Raw genomic sequence first — 13498 nt, forward strand, 5'->3', positions numbered from 1 at the left:
CAACCATCAGCCCCACTGGATCTTCAAGATCCAAGAGGGAACTGATAAAAAAAAAAAATTGAAAATAATAAAAGCAAAAATAAATAAATAAAAATATATTTCCTTTTCCTATAAAAAAAACTAATAAAAAACACACACATATTAGGTCTCACTGCATCCGTAACGACCATCTCTATAAATATATCACATCATCATCCCCGTCCAATAAACACCATAAAAAATAAAAAATAAAAACGGTGTAAAAAAAAGGCAATTTTTGTCACCTTACATCACAAAAAGTGCAACACTAAGCGATCAAAAAGGTGTATATACCCCAAAATAGTACCAATCAAACCGTTGCCTCATCCCGCACAAAATGAGCCCATATTGAGGACAATCGCCCAAAAAATAAAAAAGCTATGGCTCTCAGACTATGGAGACACTAAGGCTGGTTTCACACGGGCGTTGCGGATTGGGGCCAGATGCGTTCAGAGTGCGTTCAGTGAAACTCGCACTATTTTGCAAGCAAGTTCAGTCAGTTTTGTCTGCGATTGCGTTTAGTTGTTCAGTTTTTTCTGCGCGGGTGCAATGCGTTTAGATGCGTTTTTCACACGCGTGATAAAAAACTGAATGTTTACAAACATCTCTTAGCAACCATCAGTGAAAAACGCATTGCACCCGCATTTGCTTGCGGATGCAATGCGTTTTTCACGCAGCCCCATTCACTTCTATGGGGCCAGGGCTGCATGAAAAACGCAGAATATAGAACATGCTGCGATTTTCACGCAACGCAGAACTGATGCGTGAAAAACAACGCTCATGTGCACAGACCCATTGAAATGAATGGGTCAGGATTCAGTGCGGGTGCTATGCGTTCACATCACGCACTGCACCCGCGCGGAAATCACGCTCGTGTGAAAGGGACCTAAAACATAATTTTTTTTGGTTTCAGAAATGCCATTATTGTGTAAAACTTAAATAAATAAGAAAAAGTATACATATTGGGTATTGCCACGTCCGTAATGATCTGCTCTATAAAACTGTTACATGACCTTACCCCTCAGATAAACGCTGTAAAAAAATAAATAAAAAATGTTCCAAAACAGCCAATTTTTGGGCCACCTTGCCCCATAAAGTGTAATAATGAATGATCAAAAAATCATATTTACCCAAAAATGGTACCAATAAAAACCTCAACTCTTACTGCAAAAAAACGAGCCCCTGCACAAGACGATCAGTAGAAAAATAAAAAACATATGGCGTTCAGAAAACCAATCCAGCGAAATCTGCCTTCCAAAAACCATACAGTGTTCCTTTCCTTCTGCGCCCTGCCGTGCGCCCTTACATCAGTTTACAACCACATGTTGGGTGTTTATGTAAACCGCAGAATTAGAGTAATAAATATTGAGTTTTGTTTGGCTGTTACCCCCTAATGTGTTAATGAAAAAAATGTAATAAAATAGAAAATCTGCTAAAAAAGTGAAATTTAGAAATGTAATCTCCATTTTCCTTTAATTCTTGTGGAACACCTAAAGGGTTAATAACGTTTGTAAAATTGGTTTTAAGTAACTTGAGGGGTGTAGTTTCTACAATGGGGTCATTTATGGGGGGTTTCCACTATGTAAGCCCCACAAAGTGACTTCAGACCTGAACTGGTCCTTAAAAAGTGGGTTTTGGAAATTTTCTTAAAAATTTTAAGAATTGCTTCTAAACTTCTAAGCTATGTAACGTCCTAAAAAAATAAAATAACACTTCCAAAATGATGCCAACATAAAGTAGACATATGGGGAATGTTATGTAATAAATATTTTATGAGGTATCACTTTCTGTTTTAGAAGCAGAGAAATTGACATTTTGAAAATTGCAATTTTTTTATTTTTTTTGGTAAATTTGGAATTGTTTCATAAATAAAGGTGAAATATATTGACTCAAATTTACGACTGTCATGAAGTACAATGTGTCACGAGAAAACAATCTCAGAATGGCTTGGATAAGTAAAAGTGTTCCAAAGCTATTACCACATAGTGTGACACATGTCAGATTTGAAAATTTTGACCTGGACACTGGGGCATCAATGACCTTTGGTCATGAAAGGGTTAAGAAATATGTGTCACCAGTGGTTCCAGTTAAAAAAAAAAACCTCCACCTGTAGAGCTTCAGGAGGAATTCATTATTTCTAAAACAATAGATGTCAGAAAGATTAGAAATTCCTTTCAATACCTGGTCCATTGGAAAGGTTTTGGATCTGAGGAGAAGTCCTGGATACCTATGTCTAGGATGCATGCTTCCAGGTTAATTACTGAATTTCACCGGGAACACCCTGAGAAACCTCGTCCACAATGCTTGGGTCCAGTGGCCCCTCGTAAATGGGGGGGCACTGTAAAGGGATGCCGAAGGCGCACTTGGTTTCCCATCAGCCGCAGACCTGCTGCTTAGCTTCGAGAGCGAGGATCTGTGTTTGGCTCCCGCTTCTGAGTCGTGAAACGCACCACAACGATGCGCTCCACCAACGCCATTTCCGGTTGTTGAAACACACCGCGATACCGGCGGTGCGCTCCTCCCTCTTTGATGTCACTTCCTACCAGGGAACACACCGCGATACCAGCAGTGCGCTCCTACCTCCCTGATGTCACTTCCTACCGCTGGAACGCACCGAGACACTAGCGGTGCGTTCCACCTTAATTTTAGCGCAAAATTACCGGCAGAACCCACCCACCACGCCACTACATGACGACTTCATTGCTCCTATATAAGAGCAATGACCGGTACAGTCATTATGCATGTAAATACATCTCGGAGGCCATAGGCTCCCATATATGCACCAGCATCTTCCCCTGTTTACCTCCAGCGGCACAGGTAAGTAACTACTAGCCATATGATTTTTTCTATTTTCCTGATATGTTTATTCATGATGCAAGCAGTAAGGTGGTTGTGGCGAAACCAACCTCACCACTGGGTTTTGGAGAGGCCTGTTTAAACGCCTCTTGCCTCAGGATTATGGCCCATGCTACATTTTAAACCCCTGAACCGATTTCAGGGAATTTTGGATAGGTTTGTCCCCAAGTTATACTAATTAAATTGATGTAAGTTATATGTATGGACAATGTAACCTCACAAAGTTGTAACAATTTATAATAAGTGTAACTTGTCAGCTTGGGAGGAATATGCTGGGTGTGTTTCTATTATCCCATTGTGCCATTGTCCCATTGTGTGTTTAAATGGTGATGTCTGTCCTGTTGTCTCCACATGTGTATTGGCGATCTCCCTTTGTCCTGAGAGATAATTGGATTGCCCTCGATTGTCTCCGGGACAGAGAGGAGGAAACCATGATGCATTGTGGGGATGTGTTGTATCTGCTCTGTGTCGCAGTCTCCCTTCTGGTCCTCTAGGGGGCGTGAACGATTGGTTGCTGTACTTGCATTGTGTGTGTTGTAAGATATTGATTGGTTGGATTTCAAAACCCTGTGGGCAGTACTATGTTTGTTTTTTCTGAATAAAAAAGACTGTACCTGAAGTACAGTCAGACCACTGCTTGACCCTCAACACGGAGCCTTGTCTCGTTATTGGGGGGATTCCCTGTATGCTGTTAGAGACTGATTGCCAGGAGTGTAAGCTGATTGTATGCTTTTCCTGTTCGTCTGCTAGCAGCTATTCGCGAGGTTCCAGTTTGGAGTGCTATTTTGTATCCAGTTCGGGAGTTTGGTGTTCTGCAGTAGCTGTGCCTGTCTCTCAGAAAGGGGCATATCGCCTAAATGGATTTTAACCCCTTGTCTGCTGAAACGGTCCGTTACAATTGGTGGCAGCAGTGGGATCGTTCCTACAGCCAGAAGGACAGCTACAGGAGACACCATTTCTTTGGATTTTACAACTTAACGGCAACGCATGTCTCAGTACAGCGACCCTAAAAGCACCAGGATGGAACCAGCAGTGGAGTACAGATACTCTTTTGAGGAATTTGACTGTATGATGTGGTTGCGGCTGAACTTCTTCGGACCCAATCCAGCTGAGAAATCCGTGAAGTTCGTGAGGAGTCTAGTGTTCAAGACCCTACTATACCGGGCAGAAGGTGACGGTCAGCTGCCATGTTGTGTGGACCTCCATCAGAAGTTACAGTTGCGGGACAAAGGGAGCCCAGTCTCCATTCCCCAGCGGCAGTGTGAATTGCAGGGAATTGGGAGCCCAGTCTCCATTCCCCAGCGGCAGTGTGAAGTGCAGGGAGAGGATAGCAGTGTCCTCCCTCCCCAGCGGCAGGCTGAGTTACAAGGGGCAGAGGTAGTTGTTCCTGCCCCCCAGCAGCAGAGTGATATGCCGGGAAGGCAGTGTGAAATGCAGGGAGAGGAGAGCAGCGTCCTCCCTCCCCAGCGGCAGGCTGAGTTACAGGGGGCAGAGGTAGTTGTTCCTGCCCCCCAGCAGCAGCATGATTTTTGAGGAATTGGGAGCCCAGTCTCCATTCCCCAGCGGCCGTGTGATGTACAGGGAATTGGGAGCCCAGTCTCCATTCCCCAGCGGCAGGCGGAGTTACAGGGGGCAGAGACAGTTGGTCCTGTCCCCCAGCGACAGAGTGTCCAGCAGGGAATAGAGCGCCCAGTCTCCTTTCCCCAGCAGCAGGACACTGTATTGGGAGCGGAGACAGTCGGTCTCTCCCTCCAACAACCAGGCTCCAACCAGGCTTCTTCCATGGTAACGCTGGCACCAGGGCAGAGTACCGCTGATACTTGCCCACAAAGCAACCTCCACTCCAAGCCAGGGAGCAACACAGAGACCGGGAGTACCAGCTACCAATATAATCTTGGTGGATTCACTGGACAGAGACAGGCTACTAAATTCAACAGGTCCAGTATTGGGTTGTGGGTGGGCTGCCAGACTAACTCAGGTACCGACCGGCGTGAGATCAGGTATCTGGTTAGTCGTCCCTGGGGGGGGGGGGGGGGGGGGGGAGATGTGTGGCGAAACCAACCTCGCCACTGGGTTTTGGAAAAACCTGTTTAAACGCCTCTTGCCTCAGGATTATGGCCCATACTAACTTTTAAACCCCTGAACCTATTCCAGGGAATTTTGGATAGGTTTGTCCCCAAGTTATACTGTTTAAATTGTTGTAAGTTATATGTATGGACAATGTTACCTCACAAAGTGTAACTTGTCAGCTTGGGAGGAATATGCTGGGTGTGTTTCTATTATCCCATTGTGCCATTGTCCCATTGTGTGTTTAAATGGTGATGTCTGTCCTGTTGTCTCCACATGTGTATTGGCGATCTCCCTTTGTCCTGAGAGATAATTGGATTGCCCTCGATTGTCTCCGGGACAGAGAGGAGGAAACCATGATGCATTGTGGGGATGTGTTGTATCTGCTCTGTGTCGCAGTCTCCCTTCTGGTCCTCTAGGGGGCGGGAACGATTGGTTGATGTATTTACATTGTGTGTGTTGTGAATTACTGATTGGTTGGATTTCAAAACCCTGTGGGCAGTACTATGTTTGTTTTTTATGAATGAAAGAGGCTGTACCTGAAGTACAGTCAGAGCACTGCTTGACCCTCAACACGGAGCCTTGTCTCGTTATTGGGGGGATTCCCTGTATGCTGTTAGAGACTGATTGCCAGGAGTGTAAGCTGATTGTATGCTTTTCCTGTTCGTCCGCTAGCAGCTATTCGAGAGGTTCCAGTTTGGAGTGCTATTTTGTATCCAGTTCGGGAGTTTGGTGTTCTGCAGTAGCTGTGCCTGTCTCTCAGAAAGGGGCATATCGCCTAAACGGATTTTAACCCCTTGTCTGCTGAAACGGTCCGTTACAGTGGTAAACTACTAGTATGAGGGTCACTGTTATAATAAAATTGATCATATATACCTGTGAAGTACGATAAGATTGATGATTCTAGTTCTCTGTGACATTATTAGTATAGGATCTAATGTCACATGTTATATGTAAATGCACCGATAATAGAATAGAGTATGAAAGTAGATGCTAAGATGCTATATCAGCAACTGTAATATCCTGACAAATAACCATGTAAAAATAAAATTCTTTAACAGTGGAATCTTCCATCCTTAAGAACCAGATATTTATACCATTGTAATCGGCATGAAATTGACTAAATAATGAAAAGACGGCACAATTTTGTTTTGTTTTATTTTCCATATGTATACATATGATGTATATACATATTATCAATGATGTAATTGAACAAATATGAATGGTTACTAAAAATTGCCCTATTATAATTTTCATAGTGCCTGACGAAGGCCAGACACTGCCGAAAATGTTTGCAGAAATATTATTTTGCCGCATATCTATTGAAAAAACAAAACAAAACAATTAATGAAAACCCATTGCTGTGATTTATGATTCCAATTATCAGACACAACCATGCCTGCTTGTAGGTTGAGTGGCGAGAGCCACAGCTCAGTCTGATCCCTTATACCCTGCCACAGCTCTGCGGCGGTGTGCTGTTTGTCACCTAAACATATTAGTTTCAGCAGGGCCTGTTGCTGCTTCCCCACTACAGTGCTACACTGCTTCCAGCTAATGGTGCTGCAAGACTCCTGGTAACTAGGAAATAAAGGGGGGGGGGGACCACCTTTAACTCACCCCTGGCCCCTTTACCCAACCTTGATCCCAAAACAAAAAAACACTTACACTTGTGTCACATTATTGCTGGGTGGTGATCAGCCACAGCTTCTTTATTAAAGCGGCAAACCTTAGTAAACCGTAATATCGGAGCGGTATGCCAAACGATGGACTTCCAGCGGGCAAACCCACATGGAAGACAAATATATTTTAAATATATGTTAAAAAAACATTCTTAATATATTTTTAAAAAGAGGTAAAGATAGTAGGGCACACCACCACTTGATGTCACACGGATATTTATTATAACATATACTGTCTAGAACATATAAAATACAATCAAATACGGTAAAATTGTTAAAATATAAATACTAAAATATAATCATCAATACAAATTAAATGTAAGTAAATGGATTCGGCTACGGCCGCAAATTTCCTTATATGATGGTAGCTTCAATACATGTCTTTGAAGATTACAATTCAATCCTATGATTAATTCCGATGCTGTTTAAAAAGTCACTTATATCTGTGTGTTTTAGCACTGAGTTGTGGCAATGCCGCAGAAAAAACGCTGCCCAGAAACAAGACTTCTACCGGAGTGGTTTTACTCACTATTTTAGATGATGCCGGTTTCCTTATCACTCGTGGCGTCCCACGTACAGTGAGAGTCTCTTATAGGCTGCGGCAGAAAAAGATGAAGTGTAGACTTGCGGGATCCTCGGTGATTGTAAATTGGCTGTATCGTCTCACAGGTCACCTGGAAGTATATGCCCTCTGCGTTGTTTGTTCACAGTGTGCAGGGTTAACTTTCACCAGGAAATAAAGGACTCAGCATAAAGACGGATGTTCATTTTTTCTTTTCCATAAAGTACAACTTCACCGATCCCTTCTTTAAAGCGCTTGTTAGTCTTCAAATCTGTATATCATGGGATTCATTTCCAACAACGCAGAGGGCATATACTTCCAGGTGACCTGTGAGACGATACAGCCAATTTACAATCACCGAGGATCCCGCAAGTCTACACTTCATCTTTTTCTGCCGCAGCCTATAAGAGACTCTCACTGTACGTGGGACGCCACGAGTGATAAGGAAACCGGCATCATCTAAAATAGTGAGTAAAACCACTCCGGTAGAAGTCTTGTTTCTGGGCAGCGTTTTTTCTGCGGCATTGCCACAACTCAGTGCTAAAACACACAGATATAAGTGACTTTTTAAACAGCATCGGAATTAATCATAGGATTGAATTGTAATCTTCAAAGACATGTATTGAAGCTACCATCATATAAGGAAATTTGCGGCCGTAGCCGAATCCATTTACTTACATTTAATTTGTATTGATGATTATATTTTAGTATTTATATTTTAACAATTTTACCGTATTTGATTGTATTTTATATGTTCTAGACAGTATATGTTATAATAAATATCCGTGTGACATCAAGTGGTGGTGTGCCCTACTATCTTTACCTCTTTTTGAAATTTTTCTAAAGGATTGGGTGAATCCTTTTTGTAGGTGCACCCTTTCATTGCCTGAGCAGTAGGTGAGCCCTCTCTAAGTACTTGAATTAATATATTTTTACTAAATATATTGACATTTATTTGAAATACTACAATTTTGGCCGTTTTCAATATATTTCAAAAATATATTGCAATATATTGGGAATATATTATTCAATATATGTCTTAAAGCATGCTGAAATATATTTTGAAATGTATTTAGGAATGCATTGTGAAATATGCAGTGAATATATTATAGAATATATATTTTATGCATTTATAAATGTGTTTAGTAATATATTACTGTGGCCATAAATATATTTCAAAAGGTTTTGTGAAATATGCTGTGAATATGTTCTGGAATATTATGTTAAATGTACTTCTGAAAGCAAAATATGTGCCGGAGAAATAAAAATAAATTGAAACACTTTATTATTATATTCTGAAATGCATTTGTAATGTATATATCATAGGCCTATAAAATCATCAACTATTTATGATAGTTTTTATTATATATTTCAAATTCAGTTCAAATATAATCCACTACGTAAATTTTTTTATAGTATTCAATTCCAAAACATTTTCTGGATGAAGACAAAAATACAGTACAATAAACAAATCTCATATTATTATTATTATTATTATTATTATCATGTAATCATACAATAGAAAAACACTTGTGCAACACTCAGTCAACATTTTTGAAACTTAATTGCATTATAAAAATTATTTCTGTAAGGGTCTATTCACACATCTGCAAATGTGTCCGCATCCGTTCTGCAATATCGGGAACGGTTGCGGACCCTTTCATTCTCAATGAGGCAGGAATCGATGAGGAGAGCACACTATGTGCTCTCCGCATCCACAATTCCGGAGCGTGGCCCCGAACTTCCAGATTTCGGCCCCGATCTTCCAGGACGCCGCTCCGCAACAAAATAGAACATGTCCTATTCTTGTCTGCAATCACGTACAAGAATAGACAGTTCTATGGGGGGTGCCGGCCGGGTGTATTGCGGATCCGGAAAATACACCACAGACATGTGAATGGACCCTAAATCTGCTGAGGTCTTGACTGTTTCCTTCAGTCGATATTTCAATTCTGCAATGTTCCTGTGAACGGCATCACTCATGACACCTTTTGAAGTCCCCGGAAATTTTTCAAAAGTCGCAGCTTTAAAAAGTACATGGAAAATATTAAACGTATTAGATGTTCAAAAGCTCTGTAACAGACGCAAGAGTAAAGTAATCTAACAATTAGGGATGCACCGATACCATTTGTTCCAGACCAAGTGCGAGTACAGATACTTTACGATGCCAATTATTGATACTTTTTTTCTTTTTGTTTAAACAATGCAGACTAATGATTTTTGGACAGTGATGGAGCACCAGGGCCCAGTCCTAGCTGCAAATGTTGCACCACCAGTAGTTCACCACTGACTCCAAGCTGTAGGGGGACTACAAATCCCAGCAATGCATCATACATAAATGCTGAGAAATATGAAGCTACATACTCTGGCGTGCTTGTCTGATGTCCCAGGAGGCTAGGTCTCAGGAGGGCTCTGTGGGATCTTAGTGGGCTATGCAGGGTCTCCGGAGCAAGAGTGTGGAATTTCTACTATCAAACATCAGGTTGTTTTTTTTCTATATTTAGCCCTGCTGCGGGCTAGCAGGGCTAAATGTTTAGCAAGCAGCAGCCAACGCTATCCCCCCCTCCCCCCCCACACCACCACCACCATTACAGAAGATCGAGCTCAGTAATTAACTCCATCTTCTGTGTTGGAGGACAGAGTCTATAAAGGAAATCTGTCAACTCCAAACACTGTCATGTTGGGGCTTGTTAGACTCTGTATGATTGAAATAAAGTTAAGTGAATAAAAATAAACTAAACAATAATCACATCAAAAAAAGTGTTTAGTAAAAAAAAAATGAAAATGTAAAACGAATACCTTTCTGTGAACTGTCCTCTCTACTGGTATGGATGTACTATTTGTACCACATACAGTGCAGCCCTGATTTTGACTTTTGCTCGTAAATTGAAAGCACTCATTTGTCAGCACAGTCAGGAGCCATGCTGACCAATTAGAAGTGCTTTTTGACGTGTCCCAATGCGGTTTTACCTAAAATCATTTTTTATACAGTATATCAGGAGGCTGTGTGGGGGTCTATGGTGAGCTTTGCAGGTTTTAGGCTGGGCTGCTCAGACTCAGGTGGACTATGGGGGGTCTATGGTGGGCTATGTGGCATCTCAGTCGGCTGTGCAGGTTCTTTGATGAGCTGTGCAGAACTCTCAGGTGGGGCTTTGCAGGTATATCCTAGGCTATTTGCACTTTCAGGTGGGCTGTTTAGGGTCTATGGTGGACTGTATGGGCTCTTAGGTGGCTGTGCAGGTTGTATGGTGGGCTTTGTGGACACTCATGTGGGCTGTGCAGGTTCTGTGGTGGGCTTTGCGGACTCTCAGGTGGGGATTTGCAGGTTTATCATAGGCTGTTTGTACTTTCAGGTGGGCTGTTTAGGGTCTATGGCGGGCTTTGTGGACACTCATGTGGGCTTTGCAGGTTCTGTGGTGGGCTGTGTAGACTCTCAGGTGGGCTTTGCAGGTTCTGTGGTGGGCTGCGTAGACTTTCATGTGAGCTTTGCAGGTTCTGTAGTGAGCTGTGTGGACTCTCAGGTGGCTATGGTCTACTGGGCCGTGCAGAGTAAATGGTGGGCTGTGCGGCTCTCAGGTAGTTGTGCGAGCTCTATGCAGGGCAGGGTTAGTGGCAGGCTCTGCAGCCCTATGCTGTGCTGTGAGGTGTCACTTGGGCTCCCGGTATTGGTGCATCCTTACTAACAATATTAGGCATGCATATAAACATCAAAATATTGTAGATCTTTAATAATCAGTCTGAATTGAACATAGTCAACATAGTTAGGGTTCATTCCGACGGCCGTATGCTGTCCGCAAAAATGCTAATCTTTTTTTTGCGGACAGTTCAGCATGTCTGCCCAAAAAAATTGATTGCATTCAGTTTTTTTTACTGATCCATAGACTATATGGCCTCTTTCACACGAGCGTGTCCGGATAAGGTCCGGATGCGTTGCAGCAAACCCACGTGAGTAGGTACGCAATTGCAGTCAGTTTTGGGGTGCCAAATGAATGGCAATGCAACACACCTCCAACACCAGACCGTACTTTAGGTGTGATTGCATGGTAAGGTTCGGTAATCTAACGGGACTGTGCAATGAAAACACTGACAGATACACTGATGGATACACTCAACCACAGACACAATTTTGCACACTCAGACATTCTCACTCTCACATACACACGCCCTCAAACCAGCCAAATGTTCTTTTTTAAAGATCCAACCAGTCTCCCTATTTTATGAGAACTGGAGTGGATCCTCAGCCTGGGGTCCAGTGTGGGCTTCTGTGCTGTGATTAAGCCCCATCAATATGTGCATTGCTGGTACAGCTCCCTTGCGTGCCCTTTTGAGGTTGCTGGGAGCCAGAATGTGACCTCTATCCAGGCACCTCCACAGGACATGTGAGGCATCTGTAAGCAATGCACATATGGATGGTGCTTCCATATGGCCATACTGCCAGCCCACCCCACCCCACCTCAAGCTGGAACGCAGGGCCTGGCAGCATATTTTTAATGGCTGCTCAGTGTGAGAACTGACAATTCTGCACTAGGGGGAGGGGGAGGCAGAGGCGTAGCTCACCTAGAAAAGTGGAAGGCATGAGGCGACCCACTGAACATGGGGTTTGAGAACCAAGGCTATAATAGATGTAGTATCAAGATAATGTCAAGCTTGTGTACTATTGCTAATCCTTCTCTTTCTCTTAGTCAAATATTATTTCCACACAAAAAATATTCCAACGTGTGGCATTGTGTGGCAATCCCACAGTGGCATTTTGTGTTTTGATTACATAGGACTGAAAGGTTTCGGGAAGAATGTGGTTTTCTGGAATTTTCTGGGGATCTGGGTTCCAGGAGATTTCAAAGAGAGTTGGAGGGATGAGATCTCCATTCCTGGGTCCATGTCTTGGTAGTGGCAAGCACTTGATGACAATGTGAACTAACTATACAGACATGGAGAGCGGCGCCCGGGGATCTTACTTCACTTACTATTATCCCTGGACGCCACTCCGTTCTCCTGCTATGCCCTCCGGTATCTCCGGTCACAAAGTTATAGTAGGCGGAGTCTGCCCTTGTTCTGCTGTAGCGCTGGCCAATCACAGTGCAGAGCTCACAGCCTGGGAGGTTATTTTCTCCCAGGCTGTGAGCTCTGCAATGTGATTGGCCACAGCAGAACAAGGGCAGACTCCGCCTACTATAACTTTATGACCGGAGATACCGGCGGGCACAGCAAGAGAATGGAGCGGCACCCAGGGATAATAGTAAGTGCAGTGAGATCACTGAGTGCCGCTCTCCATGTCTGTATAGTTAGTTCACAATGTCATAATCGGTGAAAGGTCTTCTTTAAGGAAAAGGTGCTGGCTAGGGGAATTAGCTCCTGCTTGGAAATAGGAACAGACTCCATTTAGGGATCAAGAGGACTCCTCCAGGAGTCGGAAAGAAGTCAGGAGATGTGTGCTGGAGACACACAAAGACAGCCAAGTAGGCTAGGAGAACTGGTGAGGCTGGGAGAGTGTGAGGACCAAGTGTGAGGACCAGTGGGTAGAATCATCACTGTTAAGAGTGAAACCCAGAAGGCTATACCTGTATTGTTTTGCAAGCAGTGTATGGATGCCGTGCTGAACAACCCCTGTAAGGGGTTCTTAAAGTGCTCTACATGTGCAAATATCCCCAAACATCAGAGGCGGAATAAAAAAATTTGGATCGAGATATGTTTCAAATGTTTGAAACTATACTGAAATAAGCAAGTAAAAGTTGTAGACCAGCAGGGCGAGGAGAAAATACAAGATCACACGAAGATGACCTTACAACAAATCAAAACACTTGAGAAAAAAAGAGCAAGTTCTGCTCCATTTTTGACCTGCCAAGCCTTCTGAATTGTAACTGCCTAAGCTGAATGATAAGTTATATTGACTTGCCTGTAACAATCAACTGCCTCAGATGTTTGCTCTCTTCTTCCATTTTCCACAGTTTGTTACTTGGAAGATTCAGTCAAGGCTCTAGTCTTGGCCCTTGCAAAATATGTTCAGTGAGACGATCACATTTTATTGCTTTGCACAGTGTTCTAGAATATGATGGCAAGATACTACAATCGTGTGACAGCAAATAAATACGTTTTTCATGCAAACTCAAACAAACGTAAAAAATTTGTTACACAGCAATTTTAAATAATGGAGATTTATTTACTGTTGTATCTTATCTTGTGCTTGATAATTCATGTATTTGTTTTGCAATTGGTAGATTTATGTCAGTTGCTCGTGACCGTACCGCTATTTGCAGGGACAGAGAAGTCGAACTAGGGCATTTTGTCCTCATGAATATAGTTCCTGGAAATCTTGCGG

General features: G+C 42.8%; 1 protein-coding gene across 1 annotated transcript in view; it reads right to left on the bottom strand.

The window, feature by feature from the left end:
* LOC122939698 (cytochrome P450 2C29-like) overlaps positions 1 to 13187 on the bottom strand; it is a 228690-nt gene extending 215503 nt beyond the window's left edge. Inside the window, exon 1 of the mRNA XM_044295870.1 lies at positions 13076 to 13187. Within this exon, the coding sequence (XP_044151805.1) occupies positions 13076 to 13118 (43 nt within the window). The 5' untranslated portion in view covers positions 13119 to 13187. The remainder of the gene's footprint in view (positions 1 to 13075) is intronic.
* Between the last annotated feature and the right edge of the window lie 311 nt (positions 13188 to 13498).

This window comes from Bufo gargarizans, chromosome 5 (genome assembly GCF_014858855.1).
Source record: "Bufo gargarizans isolate SCDJY-AF-19 chromosome 5, ASM1485885v1, whole genome shotgun sequence".
In the NCBI taxonomy this organism is placed as follows: domain Eukaryota; kingdom Metazoa; phylum Chordata; class Amphibia; order Anura; family Bufonidae; genus Bufo; species Bufo gargarizans.